The following is a 16,823-nucleotide window of genomic DNA, read 5'->3' as shown; positions in this document are numbered from 1 at the left end:
TAATTAGTTTATCACAGTATACATTAGAATAAAGTCATATTCATACTTCAAATAAACATAAAAACAATGAAAAGTCACAAGAATTTCTTGGGTCCATATTTTTTCCTTGACACCATCACAACCACCACAGAGACTTGTTAACATCATCAATGACATCATGAGCACAATTTACTTCAGCACTGATTGGTCAAACCAGGAGTTGCTTTTTAACTACATATAATACTGGGTTTCCTTGAGGAGAGGTCTGAAAATGGTTAAACACACTAACATCCATGAAATCACTATTTATTAATTAGCATCATCAGCCTAAATTATTACACACTCACCCCACTGTGTGGAGCTATTCAGTGCCCCTAAAAGACTCGACACGCTCTTATCTATAAACATGGACTAAATTAGGGTGATGATTGTGTCTCTTTAGCTCTGGAGCTGCTGAAGTCCGCCATAGAGAAAGCCGGCTATGCTGATAAAATCATCATCGGGATGGATGTGGCTGCCTCTGAATTCTTTAGAAATGGAAAATATGACCTGGACTTCAAATCCCCCGATGATCCCAAACGCCACATCACTGGAGGACAGCTCGGAGACCTTTATAAGAGCTTCATCAAGAACTATCCAGGTAAATGTGCACACACACACACACACACACACACACACACTCACACACACACACACACACACACACACACACACACACACACACACACACACACACACACTCACACACATATATGTGCATATTAATATATCAACTTTTTATGTGGGGGTCATGAGGCAATAAGCACTGAGCATAGAAGACTGCTCGATTTCATGCTATAAAATATGTAATACCAGACATAAATTAATTAGAATGATTTTTTGCTGCTCCATTATCGCAGGCATGTCAAACTGGGGACCTTCTGAACCGAAGTGCTGCAGACATTACACTTACCCTCATCTAACACTGAGAATTCAGTTCACGAAGGTCTCATGAAGGCATATTATTGCTCCCCTGTTTCCTGCACTTTCCACACAGTTTCTCGGCTCAGTGACCTGAAATAACTAAAGGAAATGTGTAACGAGTTGTCTGAATGTATATATAGGGGTGGGTGATACAGTGTAATATGATGCTTTCCTTTAAAAATTGTATTGACACATAGAGGTCCAGGTATCAATATTTTATTATTATAAATGTATTTAGCATGTATTTTAACACCTATTTGTCCATTGTTAGACTACCAGATTACAAAAATGCATTTCCTTCTTATTCCACAAGATGCCGCTGTTTTGTTCTGCTGAGACTACAGTCTCTGTCATTAGAGTTATCATGACTTAGCTTAGTGTATTTCATTACACCTTTGCCCCATCCATATGCACCCACTCTTCCCTCTCTGGTGTAGTCCAGTCTATTGAGGATCCCTTTGACCAGGACGACTGGGAAAACTGGACGAAATTCACCGGCTCTGTGGACATTCAGATCGTCGGGGATGACCTTACGGTGACCAACCCCAAACGCATCCAGCAAGCCGTGGACAAGAAGGCCTGCAACTGCCTCTTGCTCAAAGTCAACCAGATTGGCAGCGTCACTGAGTCCATTCAGGCGTGAGTATACAGCCCCCTCATGCAGCTCTGTGATAAGTCCTATGAATCCAGCAGCTCTCTCCTGTAGCTCCATCATAGAGCCTATGAATACGGCTCTCTCATGCAATATAGGCCACTAATGGAGGTCCATCATAGGATACCTATCAACACAGGCCTTATGCAGTCTTATGAATGCAGCCCCCTCATGCAGCTTAATGTTTGGGCTTATACAGGTATATGAATGTAGCCCTTCAGAGCAGCTCTTCATAGGGGCTATGACTGTAGCTCTCTCATGCAGCTCCATCACAGGGCCCATGGACATGATCCTTTGATGGAGCAGCAGCATTGGAACTATGGAGACAGCTTTTTCATGTAGTTCTAACACAGGGCATATGGTCCTTTGATAGAGCACCATTTTTTTGACTGTGAATGCAGGGCTCTCTCATGTAGCTCCATCACAGTGCCCATGAACATGGTCCTTTGATGGAGCACCATCATTGGCACTATGAATAGAGCTCTCTCATGTAGCTCCATCATAGGGCCTATGAAAGCAGTACTCTGATGCAGCTCCACCACAGGAGCTATAAGTGCAGACCTCTCATAGGTCCTGTGAGTACAGGCCAGTGCAGGCTTATGATGCAGCCTCCTCGTGCAGCTCCATTATAGGACCTATGAATATAGGCATATGCATTGCCTTCTTGCAGATCCATTACTGGGCCCATGAATTTATGCCTCTTATGCAGCTCCATCATAGGGCCTTTGAGTTGTGGTAATGCAGCAAATTGTGTTTTTCCTTGTGTGAATCCAGGTGTAAGCTAGCCCAGAAGAATGGATGGGGTGTGATGGTCAGTCATCGCTCTGGAGAGACGGAGGATACTTTTATCGCTGACTTGGTGGTCGGCCTCTGCACAGGACAGGTGCTCTCTCTCTTTCTCTCTCTCTCTCTGTGAAACTCTCTCTTATACTTCTGACATTCATAAATATTTCCTGTATCATTATCCACAGATTAAGACCGGCGCCCCCTGTAGGTCAGAGCGTTTGGCCAAATATAACCAGCTGATGAGGTCAGCATCCTCTTTTATTCATCTTTACTTCAGAGTCATGAAAAGCATATTCCTTTCATGACTAATACTTATGTTATAATGTGACTGAGAGAAGTATAATATCAGCATTAAATGTGACTAATACTTCATAATGCTTCACTCCACAGAATTGAAGAGCAGTTGGGAGATAAAGCCAGGTTCGCTGGCAAAGACTTCCGTCACCCAAAAGTGAAATAAACTCTGAGGAGCTGAGTCTAATTCTTCACCTAAAATACTCACTGTAAACGGTCATTTTCATAAACATTTTTTTTTACTGAGGCTTCATTTGATTTAGAGTCCTGCAGTCAGATAGATCGAGTCAATTGTGGGTTTTAAACATTTCTGTTGGAAAAAAACAAAAATAAATAAGTTTTCTGTTCTACCTCTGCAAAGTGCCAGACTTGTCTTTTATCACCATCTCCATTCTTCTCTTCTCTTCTCTTCTCTTCTCTTCTCTTCTCTTCTCTTCTCTTCTCTTCTCTTCTCTTCTCTTCTTGTCCTATTTTTTCTTCTTTTCTCTCCTTATCTCTTCTCCTCTCTTCTTTCCTTTTCTCTTCTCTTCTTGTCTCATCCTATTTTCTCTTATCTTCTCTTCTCTTCTTGTCCTATTTTCTCTTCTCTTCTCTCCCTTTCTCTTCTCTTCTCTTCTTGTCTCATCCTGTATTCTCTTCTCTCCTAATCTCTTTTCTTCTCTCTTTTCTCTTCTCTTCTTGTCTTATCCTATTTTCTCTTCTCTTCTCTTCTCTTCTCTTCTCTTCTCTTCTCTTCTCTTCTCTTCTCTTCTCTTCTTGTCTCATCCTATTTTCTCTTCTCTCCTAATCTCTTCTCTTCTCTCTTTTCTCTTCTCTTCTTGTCTTATCCTATTTTCTCTCCTCTGTTCTTCTCTTCTCTTCTTGTCTCGTCCTGTTTTCTCTTCTCTTTTCTTCTCTTCTCTTCTTGTCTCGTCATCGTCAGTGCACCACTCAGCCCTGCTGACTCACTGTAATGTGGTTTTATGTTTTAACTCTCTCACTATTCAGTGTGTTTTTACAAAAATATCCATTACTGAGCCTGAAGTCTCACAGGACTCTTTCAGTTCCATTCAAAAGACATAAAAGGTTTCAGTGGCCAGTACAATATGGCCATTTCAGCCTGAGCTCTTTCAGCTCCAAATCTTAATGCTAACTGTATGGCTATTATTCTAATTAATAACGCTAATGAGATCATTAGCAGCTGAGCAAACGTCAGTCATGCTTTCTTCATATCTGAGCCTCCTGTTGCCTCTGAATGTTACAGGTCTGAGTTTTGGGCCACTTTCTCTGAGGCCCATTCTTATCGTCTTAAGTCCAGCACAGGGCTGTTTGAAAGACTGGCCACTGCATGGGGTGACCATTGGTTATATTATTACTCATACATTATTAGCTCTTATTCATATTTACCTATTATCAACACTTATTCTTCTCTACTGTTATTCTTCGCTTTTTCTTAATCATCAAGGAGTTATTTCAGACTTATGAGCAGGTTCATATGATCAGAAGAATATGATTTAAAATGCAAAACACACAAAATAATTTGCACATTGTTTTTTTTATTTACATAAAAACATCTAGTCTCTACATGTATGCAAAAGTATTAAGATTATTCAAACTATCTCTAGTCATTTTACTAGAGATTAATAGTTAGTAGTTAATAGTAAATTAATCAATAGTAGATTAATAGTAGATAATAGTAGAGTTAATAGTAGATACTAACACATTTTTAATCAATACTTAATAATTAAAAGTAGAACTGAACAAATTGTAGTAGATACTGGAATATTTTATAGTAATTACTAGGTAATTTATAGTACATACTCAATTATTCATAGTAGATACTGAATATTTTATAGTAGATACTGAATAATTCTTAGTAGATATTGAATAATTTATAGTAGTTACTGAATAATAAGCAGTTTAATGGGTTAAATTCTGGAGTTAATTTTGGATTTTGGATTAATTTTGCCATGATTTTTAATGCAATTATGTAGTGTAATGATTTAAGTCTTTATTTCTGATGTTTTCTGTTTGTTTTGTTTTTTAAAAATGACAAAAACATGGCAAACATTCAACAAGACTGTGCACACAGCATGTTTTATCAAATATGAATCATAACAAAATATGTGCTCTTGAACATACAAAAATAGTCCAGACTGAAAATTTGGAATCTGTCAAAAACATTTTCAAAACAATTCCACTCATTTAGTGATCTACGATTTAATTTTTAAAAATACAGCGTTATTTTGAAATCGAGTTCACTGTGGGAGTTCTGACCGTGGGAGAGGTCAGTGACAGATGGGCAGTGAAAGAACAAAACATGTGGCTTCTATTCAAAACCCCACACTCTTCACGTCACAACCTCCATGTATAAAACCCCTGATATGAACTCAGATTCCAGTCCTTACTGCAGTGTGGAGGGCAGGTTGAGCAGGTGCACTAAATTCCCAGAATTCCAACTTCAGGAACACTGTGGAACATTGCTGGAGTTCTTTGGAAGAGAGAGACGAGTTGTAGATGCGTTGCTCAACCAGACCCAGCCACATTTATCCAGTCACGTCTGAAAACTCGTTCTTTTTCACTCTGTCCTTCATGAGGCCACTGATGGCTGGTTTGTCCTTCTCTTCTCCGTCTCCAAGATCTCTTTCTTCTTATCTTCTCGTCTTCTTCCTCTGTCTCTCCTCTTCAGTCCTGGTCACCTCCAAACCGCTGGACTCCACAGTAAGTACTGAGAAGTACTGAGATTCTCTCTGATCTTTACAGGGGTTCGTCACTGTTTTGATGTTCTAATAAAAGTTCTAGACAAATTCTTGCTTTGCTGTTTGAAACATCATTGAAATTCGTGCTGAAAGTGGCTTTAATTTTATACACAGAAAAAAAAGCATTAAAAGACTTTTATTTTGGAAGAAAGCATACAAGAGTACTAAAGCACTAAAACCATGTTGTTAACCATAACCTTTCTCTTCTCTCCTCTCTCTTCTCTTCTTTTCTCCTGTTTTTTTTTACTTTTCTTCAAACTTTTTTGCCCCTATTTTTCTTCTCTTTGCCCCTTCTTCTCCTCCTCTTACCTTCTTCCTCTTTTCTCTTCTCCTCTATTTTCTTCTTTTCCTACCCTTCTTCATTTTTCTTCACTTCTAGTTTCTTCTTTTCTCTTCTCTCGTTTTTCTTTTTTCTTCACCTTTCTCTCTTCTTCTGTTGTGTTCTTTTCTTCTTTTCTTCTCTTCTTTTCTTCTCCTGTTTTGCTGTCTCTTGTCATCTCTTCTCTTCTCCCATGTCTTCTCTGCTCTTCTCTTTTTCTTTTTTCTTTTCTCTCCTCTTTCCAACTCTTTTTTTTGTTGTCCATTTCTTGTCTTCTCTTCTCCCATTTCTTCTCTTCTCTTCTCTTCTCCTGTTTATTCTCTTCTTTTCTCTTCTCTTTTCTTCTCTTCTCCCATTTATTCTCTTCTATTCTCCCATTTTTTCTCTTCTCTTCTTTTCTCTTCTCTTTTCTTCTCTTCTCCCATTTATTCTCTTCTATTCTCCCATTTTTTCTCTTCTCTTCTTTTCTCTTCTCTTTTCTTCTCTTCTCCCATTTCTTCTCTTCTCTTCTGCTGTTTCTTCTCTTCTCTTCTCTTCTCCAATTTCTTCTCTTTTCTTCTCTTCTCTTCTCTTCTCTTCTCCAATTTCTTCTCTTCTCTTCTCTTCATGAACTCATCACTACTTTTATTCTACCTTCTTTCTCTCCTTCTTTGTTTTCATCACCTGTGTGCTGTTCTGTATTTTCTGTGTTTGGCTGTAATCAATTTAACCATTTAATACATCCAAACTAGGCAAGAGTGAAAGATCAGCAGTAACACTAAATGGCTGCAGTGTTGTGACTCAGAGCAGAAGAACGCTGTTTTCACACATGTATATTTGCATATTTATATATGTATCCTGTATAGATACAGTATATTTTTGGGAACACTTTGCTTTCTTTAAAATGAGAGACTCTCTCTGTGTGGACCCTTGTGTGCATTTATTCTTAATTCTCAGCTTCATGTTCAGAGCATCTTTCTCGGTATGACAAGCAACTTTTCTCTCCAGGTTCTGGATGAGCTCTTTGGTCTGAGTGAGGAGGTCCAGCCTTTGGTCCAGGCTAACGGCAGAGAGGGGTCAGCTGAGGCCATGACATCATTACTGCGAGACCAGCGAGACGTGTCCAAAGAAGGGGACCCCATGCATGCTATGGAGCGAGGGGCAGAGCCTGGTCATGTCTGGCCTCGCCTCCTGCTGGACATCATGGGTCACCAGAACAGATTCAGAGGGAGAACCAAGAAGAACATGGCACAGGGTTGCATGGGGCACGAGCTGCACCCCAATGGAGCTGGAGAAGTGGGAAGTTGCTGATGGAACGCAGACATGCGTAAAGACAGGTAAAGACAGTTAAGATTATTCGTTAAATCATCCAAAGAGGTGCAGAGACAGTCAAAATTTTGGAAACACCTGGCTACAATGCCAACTGATGTAATAACCCAAGATTTAAGAGTGAAGATTCACTTTATTATCTGTCAAAATTGACCTCAATGCATTTCATATCTATATATAAAAACCATAACAGTACAATGTGGTGAACTGTCGGAAAAAAGGGTCCTGTACAAGTTTATTTTTGTTCCTCAATGTGCAAACAATCATTTTTCTGCATAGCCATTCAGAGTGCCTTGTTGTGAAACGCTCCGTTCTAGATAAACTTACTGATTCAGAATTGTTCACAGTGGTGGTGATAGGAACAAGATTTCCACCTCCAAAAGGTCCTTCACAGAAAGTTACTACATGAAATGGTTCTAAATACACTGCCTGATGAATGAGACACTGTCTACGATAGTTTTGGCCTAAAACATATTTTTTAAAATGCCTTCATTGTGGAGGGTTACATGCAGGGTGTGAGGTGTTTACATATCACAGAATTATGTAGAAATTCTGAAAAATCTGTGGAATTCCCCTTTCCAATTGTGTACTTTATAAGAGATTTTAAAGTTTAGCAAAGTGCTTAAAAAGTAACTTTCATTTTTAAATAAATAAATAAAAATAAAATAAAAAGTAAAGAGACAGGCTACACTTAGACTTCAAAAATATAAATCGATAAATAAATAATAAATGAAATATGGCACAATTGTAAATATCAATATCAAATATCTGACTTTTTACTTCACTACATTTTGCAAAATCTGTCATTCCTTTTGGTTTATGTGAGTATAAAAATGCAACATGTCAAAACGAAAGAAGTGTGAAGCAAGAACACCAATCAGGGCACAGCAGTCACTTTGTTCTGAGCTTGTTTTGACCTGTTGGTCATACTGACCCAATGCAAGCACACGGTAGCGTAAAATTTTGGGAGAGTCTATTCAACATAAATGATGAACTAACCTAACTTTGTGTAAATAGAGCTCAATATAGAAATATGTCCACATATGCAGTTTATAAACTAATGTTTTAAAACAGAACATTAAAATAAAAGCCTGGAGACGAGACGGTGTGTGAAGTCAGTACAGCTTAGAAAATATCATTTCAATGGATTCTGGTACAGTTATGTTCCCTGACTAAAGGTACTGGGATGTACCCCTGAGGGTACCACCACAGTGACAAAAAGGGTACCGGCCCAGTGACAGTGTCATACCTTTATTTCTGAGAGTGTAGTTTATGTTTATGAACAGAGGCCTGCAGGATCAATATAGTAAAGGAAACTCATCTGTGAACCTGTGATTAAAGAAGTTTTTATTAAACTTAAACTTGGTACTAAGTTGTGAATAAATCTTAAACTGAAACTTTGCTTGTGTGTAAAAAGTGATTTCAGAGCCACTCGGTTCTCCCTGATGGAAACTGTTTACCTTCAGTGTTTTGTGCTTATGATCATTTTAATAGACGTCAGCGTCACTAATTAATGACGTTCTATTAAAAGACTGGTTAACCAAGAGAGACGCTGGAGGACTTTCACCTGAAATGAGTTCATGAAGCGTGACTTCTTACAAAAATGCTAATAGGACATTAGAGCCATAATGAATCTTTTGTACTTTTACTTAATACTTAAGTACATTCAAGACAAATACTTTTGTACTTTTACTCAAGTGGAGGTCTAAAGCAAGGAACTTCTACTTTAACTGGAGTAATTTTTTACCTTGGGTATCTCTATTTTAACTCAAGTACCTGATTTATGTACTTCATCCGCCACTGCTAAAAACATACCGTTAAGTGTATCACCACAGTGACAATGATTTCACCCAAAAAAGTACAGTTTAGTACTTTAGTACTTTTTTGCTGTTTACAATGTATTGAAATTACATTGCAAAATATTTCATTCTCCTAACAAAGGCACTTAAAAGAACTTTATTAATATAACTGTAACCTTCCAGGGCTATACTAATAAATGTCATAGCAATGGAAATTAGGACAATGTTAAAAAACAGAAAACCTTTCATTAATTTCATTTTCATTGATTCCTGTATCATTCCTATATATTTATTGTTAAAACACTATTATTAAAGTATTAACTGTGCTGTGTTTTAATTCAGGTGAAGAAAGCACAAACAAAGAGCAGCAGAAGACCCTCGTTTCCAAGTAATCCTTTTTAAAAAGAAGGTGAATGTTATCAATATGATTGACTCATTAATAAAACACATACTGTGACAGTTACCTGAGTGAATAAATATTTGTAGAAAGTCTTTGAATTGTGTCTTTAGTGTGTCTTTCATTTTGCTGTGTTTTATTTTTCTTGTGATGGTTTCTATCTAATTATTTGTGCTGCTGTAATTCATATATCTCTTCTGGCTGGTGGAAGTCAGAAATATCCAAAAACACTATAAACTGTCAGAGACAACCAAAGTCACTCTTTAACAGAGACCACACTTCATGTAATTTCCCATTAAAATGATCATTAAGTACAAGTTACGTACACTGTTAAAAATAAAGGTACTATGCAGGTACATGATTCACTCATCAAGGTACAATGTAAGTGTACCCTCAAAGGTGCAACAGGGGCTTTAAGGTCCAATTGTGTACCTTAAATACGTTTTTCCTAGTGGAAAAGTAGACATTTGTATTTTTATAAATACGTCAAAGGAAAAAAAGTGAGTTTCCAAAACGGGAGTTCAAAAACTAATTAACAGCTGTGGAGAAAATGGGGCTCCTAACAACCACCTGGAAGACCTTGTAGACACGGACACTGCCCCCATCAGATAACCATCACTTAAACATCCACAGGCATTTCTGTCCATCCTTCCGCTGTGAGAAGACAACTCAGTGCTATGGGTCTGAAAGGATGTGTTGCTGTTCAAGAAGAATTTCACTGAGAAAAGGAGACGGACACATCAAACAAAGAAGCTGAACAATGGACTGACCACCCCAGAGTCCAGGCCTCAACATCACTGAATGTGTTTGATTACTTCAGAAAATCAACCAGCTTCTAAGACTGAACTTTGGAGGCATGTCTGCAGATTTACTTGAGAAACTGAAAGTGAGTCTCCTGAAAAGAACAGAAGCTGGAATAATGGTAAAGAGTGACACTGAACACAGCATCTATCAAATATGATAATATAATCATATAATATAAAAAGACATATTAGCTATTTTTACAACCAAATCTATGGGTAAAGAGGATGTCAGCATGACCCATGAACAGTCCACCCCATTGTTAATTAGTCAAGGTGGTCTCTGACTATCGCACAGTACTGTACTTTTTTGTGTAAGGTTATGCTCAGGACAGTGCTGGATGGGCAGTGATATTTGTGGTCATGTGTAGATGTGTATCAGCGTTGCGAGTGGGCGCATGACAGCGATTACTGAGAGTACTCGCTGACCACTCCATATGAATTTAAGAGGAGATTCGGACTGCGCTGCTTTGGGCACATTTCAAACTCAGAGCCTGCAGATTTAGGCTGAGAGTTCAGCACTACAGTCCTTCACTACTCGCAGTGCAGCAGTGCTACCAATGAGCAGCCTGCAGTCAGTGGACTCTATTACGCTGACAGTGTTTTCCATCCTGTTCGCAAGTTAGGTAAGTTCTATTTCCTGTAAATTGTTCTGATTATTTTGTTTACTCATATAACTATAATTATAACAATGTTATAAATGGAGGAAATCTTTCCTAAAGGTCAAATTTCAATGCATAGGGCAAATCTGTTAATAGCAATTGACTACACAAAGTAATGCAACTATCAGAATTATATATATATATATATATATATATATATATATACATACATATATATATACATTTTTCATGTTTTTAAGTTTTTGACACAATTTGAAAATACGTATGGCCCTTTACATTATAGGTAAATTTCATGATGAATGGACTAAAACAAATGACATAAAATGACTTGGGAAAAAGTTTGGTTCCATTGCCTTACATTAAAAGTAAAGTATGTTTTTTTTCTTCTCCTGTAAAGTTTGGATTCAAAGTTTGGATCTGACAACAGCAATATATATAATGATCTGTGAGTTCTTCAGATTGTTGGAGAATGTGTCTTCAATGGTTCCGACAATGTCAAGCTTCTTACAATGAAATAAACTATTTGGTGCTTTATAGAACCCTTTTCTAAAATGTTCTATATACAACCATCGACAGCACATTACAGAACTCTTTTATGATGCACAGAACCATTTAATCAAGCAAATGCTCCTTTGAGTGTCCATGGTTCTATGTAGAACCATTTTTTAAGAGTGCTAGCAGAAAAATAGTAAATATGTATTAAAATGTGCAGAAGTGTCTCTGTAGAGGACATGTTCACTTATTCACACTCAGAACATCAACACAAACATAATATTTTAGCAGGGGTGTCTTATATATGCAGTACTGTCAGAAAAGACCTAGCATTTATTTTATTTCCAGCCAAAACAGCCACTAAGTACAAGTTAATAATATTTCTGTGTCTAGAAAAAAAAGCAAAAAACACGTTTTCAACAGAAAACCACACAGAAGCCTTAACAACTACCTCTAATATCAGATGTTTGAGTGTTCAGTGTGTCACTCTTTACCTTTTTTACAGCTTCCATTCTTTTCAGGAGACTCGCTTTCAGCTTCTCGAGTAAATCTGCAGACACGCCTCCAAAGTTCAGTCTTAGAAGTTGGTTGATCATTTTCTGAAGTAATCAAACATGTTCAGTGATGTTGAGGTCAGGACTTTGGGGTGGTCAGTCCAATGTTCAGTTTCTATGTTTGATGTGTCCGTCTCCTTTTCTCAGTGAGGTTCTTCTTGAACAGCTGCACATCCTTTCAGACCCATAGTGCTGAGCCATCTTCTCACAGTGGAAGGATGGACAGAAACACCTGTGGATGTTTTCAGATCTGAAGCAGCTTGATTTTCTCCTCTCTCTCGAAGATGAAAGCTTCAAGTTCTGTTAATCTGATGGGGGCAGTTTTGGTGTCTACCAGGTTTTCCAGGTGGTTGTTAGGAGGCCCATTTTGTCTGAACTCTCTTTCATGCTTTGAAATCTCTTTATGCAAGAGGATTATCTTGTACTTAAAACTTGTTTTGGCTGGAAATTAAATAAACGGGGGGTGAACAGTTCTGTATATATATATATATATATATATATATATATATATATATATATATATATATATATATATATATATATATGGACTGAGAACTCTAACAGTATGGTTTAAAAAAATATGTTTCAACACAAAACAGGATGAAAGAGCTGGGTGTGGCAGTTCTGCTTGTCTCTTTGGCTGTAACTCTACTGGTCCATGTTAGTGGAGAGTACTGTCATGGCTGGAGGGACACCAGGGCGCAGTGGAGAGAAGGGTTCCACTGTCCAGAGCAGATTGATAAAAGAGAAGCGGTGTTATGCTGCGGTCACTGTGACCTGCGTTATTGCTGCGGAGACAGCCGGGCCAGACTCGACCAGGGAACCTGCGCTGACCACAGTCGGGGACAGGAGACCCACATCAATGAGCATACAGCAGGTACAGTGTCTGCTTGAGCTCTACACTCAAGTTATTAAATGACAATCCCACCGATTTTCCAAAATTCCGTTCTAGTCAGAACTGTTCACAGTGGTGGTGATAGGAACTAGATGTCCACCTCTAAAAGCTCCCTCACAGAAACGTATTACATGACATGATAATGAATTCACTGCCAGATGACTGAGAGCTTGTTCATGATAGTTTTGAGAAGATTTGGTCCCAAAAACACACTTTTTTAAAAAATATATTCAGGATGGAGGGATGCATGCAAGATGTTTTGAAGCAAAAGTCGCAAGAAAATGTATTATTTCAGATTTTCCCATCATCAACATTCCATAAGAAACTCAGAAGACACGTGTAGGTTTGGATAGTAAATAAAATGGCCATATTTGTGGTGTAGGAATGGCGACCCCTGGTTCCTGTCACCACCATTTTGAAGAAATCTGAACCATTTCACACCAAACCACTCTGAATCACTTTGTTTTCATCTCACACACTGCATTCTGAAGAATTCTGGAATTGCCCTTTCCAATTGGGTGCCTTAGAAGACATTTTAAAGATCAAAAAGGTGGACATTCTTATCTTTTTGTTACTTTTTTTAAATAAAAAAATTAATAATAAAAAGCATAGATACAGGCTAACATTATACTTTTTAAAAAAGTAAATAAATAAATAAATAAATAGACTTGCAATTAAATTATGGTACAATTGCGTTTTGAAAATATTCTGAGAATTTTGTGGACTTCCCCTTTAACATGACAAGTAAGTCCAAATTTGAGAACAATTTGTGGCCCATGTGTTAAAAGGTCTTTTTAGATGTCACCTTTAAAACATTGATTTTAATATATCTTCATTCTGGGTGATAATATTAATTCTTTACAAATAAATAAATTAATTAATTCATCATTTCTGTGTACACTTGGGAGCTCACTGAAGCCCAGTTTAAGGGTTAAAGTAGATTTGTCAGATTAAGCCTTAATCTTTCCTTGAATAAGATGTTAACGACACACTTCCTGTGAGGAGAAATTTCCCCGAGAGGAATAAAAGTCTAGTTTCCAGAGATAAAGTGTTTTCTCTGTCATGCTGAAAACATCTCCACCTCCAGAAGCGGTCTGGCATGCTATCGTCAGGACACGGGTTTTGAGTTTAAGATGAACACGCCGTCCTCCAGCAAACTCACCACCGCATGCTGGTCATTTACACAGAGTTCAGTTTGTTTTTGGCCAAATTAAATTTTCTTAGCTCATCCAGGATGAAGTGGCCCTTTAGACTGGGCTACTGCTCAGAACTTCAGAGGAGCTTCAGCTGATAAAAGCAAGATAATTCATTTCTCATTGTACTCTCAGAATGGTACAGGAGACAGTAGTAGATTAGTATAAATATAGTAATTAATTTTGTTAAGTACTTGTTAAGAAGGGAAAACGTACATTTGTATATTTGATGTTTTTTTGCCAAACTACCGCTTTAAAACTCAAAGTTCTTGATGTCTCTGTTTGCAGAGCTGCCTGTCTATGTGCCATTCTTGATTGTCGTTTGTGTGTTCGTGGTCTTTGTCCTGCTGGGGTCCATGGTGGCTGTCTGTTTCTGCCTGAGCCAGAAGCCCCTCCCCCCTGCACGGCCCAGCCATTCCTCAGTCCAGGAATCACCACCCTTGCCCTCCGAGCCTCAAGAGATTCTGCCCTTGACTGCGAGCACTGGAACCTCCTGCGGCTCTTCATCCTCATTATACCCCCTCAACAATGCCTCCCAGAGCCAGACCAGCCAACTACACCCAAAACTAGAGAAACAGCAGCAGAATGCTCCGCCCCCCTCCTTCCACCTGCGTCCAAACCCTGCCTTCCACCGGACCATGACTTTACCCACAATGCTTCACCCACTAATGTTCCCCACCGCAATGCTGAACCCCTATATAATGCCTACTCAGGGTCTGAGGCCATACAGGTCAGTGCCCTCTCCGTGCCCACCTATTACCAGCACTGGCACAATACAAAGGAGCAGTGAAGTTATGGTGTGATAGACATGGACAGGAATGAACACCAGTGTGAAAATATGTCCATATGAAGCATCTGTTGTCAAAAGTGTGGAAAGTTAAGAGGGATATAACTGGAGTTAACCATCAGAAGTCACAGTTATACTGGTGATAACAAAAAAAACACTTGTTATACCTAAATAATTTCTCACTCTTACCTCATTGAAACCAATTTCCAGAAACCAGAATTCTCTGGAAGGTGTGAAGGTTTTCACACATAGGCCACTGACAGGTGGTGTACACATGTACACTTGTTTGCAAGGGTTAAGGAATGAGAGAACTAGAAAAAAAACAGGACAGGAGCAAATTCAAAGACAGGACACAACAGAGAAATGAGTCATGGGACAGAAGAAGATATCAAAAAGGTCACAAAGAAAGCGGTTATGAAAAAAAGAAAGGGGTCAGAGGCCAGGATAGATCAAGACAAGACAGGTTAGACGTGAAAAAAAATTACAGGCCAAGAAACAAAGAAGTTCATAGGACAGGAACAAAAATCACAGGACAGGACTCGAAAGACAAGGACAAGATAAGAAAAAAACTTACACGAGAGGGTACGAAGAACGCCACAGGACAGGACAAGGCAGGGGAAAAGTCACAGGACAGGAAAAAAATAACAAAGATGTGAAATGGTTACTTGACCGAGAAAAAAGTTACAAACAGGACAAGACAGGAAAAAAAATACAGGACAGGATGCAAAGAAAGTCACACAGGAGTACAAGACAGGGAAAATGTTACAGGACAGGGTGAGTAGAAAGTGACAGGACAGGACAAGACAGGGAAAAAGTAACAAGACAAGAAGCAAAGAAAATCACACGGCAGGACAACATGGAAAAAGATACAGGAGAGGAAGCAAAGAGAGTTACAGGACATGTCAAGACAAGGAAAATGTTAAAGGACAGCAAAAAAGTCACAAGACAGGAAAAGACAGGGCAAAAAGAAAAGCACAGGACAAGACAGGGAAAAAGATACAGGACAGGGTGAGTAGAAAGTGACAGGACAGGACAAGACAGGGAAAAAGTGACAAGACAAGAAGCAAAGAAAATCACACGGCAGGACAACATGGAAAAAGATACAGGAGAGGAAGCAAAGAGAGTTACAGGACATGTCAAGACAAGGAAAATGTTAAAGGACAGCAAAAAAGTCACAAGACAGGAAAAGACAGGGCAAAAAGAAAAGCACAGGACAAGACAGGGAAAAAGATACAGGACAGGGTGAGTAGAAAGTCACAGGACAGGACAAGACAGGGTAAAGTTACAGGATAAGACAGGGCAGGAAAAAAGTTAAGAAGACAGTATGGCCGAAAAGTCACAGGACAGGACAAAACAAGGAAAAGTTTACAGGACAGGGAAAAACATCAGGACAGACTGAGATAGAAACAAATATTACAAGACATAGAATGAGATATGATAGGACATGAAAAAGTCATAGAATAGCACAAGATAATGAGAAAATGTTCAGGACAGGACGCAACAAAAATTATTTTAACAGGATTGTGACAAGCCAAGAACAATTTGGACGGGGCATTTAGATGTTTGTATGTTTCTGATCTTTCTATGCTTTAACATATTGGATGTTTGAGCCACAATGTATAAACTTTTAACCTCTGAAATGCACCACAGACAAAGAGTATGAGACTCCAAAGCATCATGGAGGCCTTTTATTGTCTGCTGACATCACATAAATGTGCACTATTATTTCGATGTGTTGTGTTGTCGCATTCTTGTTTTAAAAATGGCTTTGAGTAAACATGAATTTGTCAAACTCATATGCCATATTCTGATTTCATATTTTTCATATCTTTTTTTGTAGCTTAACAATACAGTAGCCTCAGGTCTCCCTCATGCTGTGCTGATGACAGCAACAAGCTTCTAATAACCTTCACAGCCGGCCTATATTGGATTGACATTGGGATATTGATTTGAACATGTGTGTTCACAGTAGGGGTTTATATGGGTGGACAGAAAGGGTGGGGTTTTAAATGTGGTGGAAGTGTTTTGAGCGTGAATTGGGGTCACATCAGAATTTGTGAAAACTGGACATATGATGTGTGGTTGATAATGACATTTACTTCCATACTAATTCATTCACACTGAATAAATAGACGTATCAGTTGTGGTACTGCCCTGATGTTGCAGCTGTAAATCCCTCTGTCTTTCTGTAGTGGGTTACAGTATTTGATCCTCACATGGTAAAAGTGCATCTTACCATTAAAA

At 38.5% G+C, this 16,823-nt stretch overlaps 2 protein-coding genes across 2 annotated transcripts in view; both read left to right on the top strand.

The window, feature by feature from the left end:
• LOC108430440 (beta-enolase) overlaps positions 1 to 3,029 on the top strand; it is a 12,351-nt gene extending 9,322 nt beyond the window's left edge. Inside the window, exons 8-12 of the mRNA XM_017702925.1 lie at positions 422 to 619; positions 1,380 to 1,581; positions 2,369 to 2,477; positions 2,566 to 2,624; positions 2,771 to 3,029. Coding sequence (XP_017558414.1) covers positions 422 to 619; positions 1,380 to 1,581; positions 2,369 to 2,477; positions 2,566 to 2,624; positions 2,771 to 2,840 — 638 coding nt within the window. The 3' untranslated portion in view covers positions 2,841 to 3,029. The remainder of the gene's footprint in view (positions 1 to 421; positions 620 to 1,379; positions 1,582 to 2,368; positions 2,478 to 2,565; positions 2,625 to 2,770) is intronic.
• Positions 3,030 to 10,525: 7,496 nt separating this feature from the next.
• Positions 10,526 to 16,788, top strand: LOC108430410 (protein shisa-2). The gene is made up of 3 exons (XM_017702879.2): positions 10,526 to 10,661; positions 12,304 to 12,581; positions 14,081 to 16,788. The coding sequence occupies exons 2-3, from the start codon at positions 12,305 to 12,307 to the stop codon at positions 14,593 to 14,595; spliced, it is 792 nt and encodes a 263-aa protein (XP_017558368.1). The 5' UTR covers positions 10,526 to 10,661; position 12,304; the 3' UTR covers positions 14,596 to 16,788.
• The last annotated feature ends 35 nt before the right edge of the window (positions 16,789 to 16,823 follow it).

This window comes from Pygocentrus nattereri, chromosome 23 (genome assembly GCF_015220715.1).
Source record: "Pygocentrus nattereri isolate fPygNat1 chromosome 23, fPygNat1.pri, whole genome shotgun sequence".
In the NCBI taxonomy this organism is placed as follows: Eukaryota; Metazoa; Chordata; class Actinopteri; order Characiformes; family Serrasalmidae; genus Pygocentrus; species Pygocentrus nattereri.
Note: the sequence above shows the minus strand (reverse complement) of the source record. Positions and strands in the feature narration are given on the sequence as shown.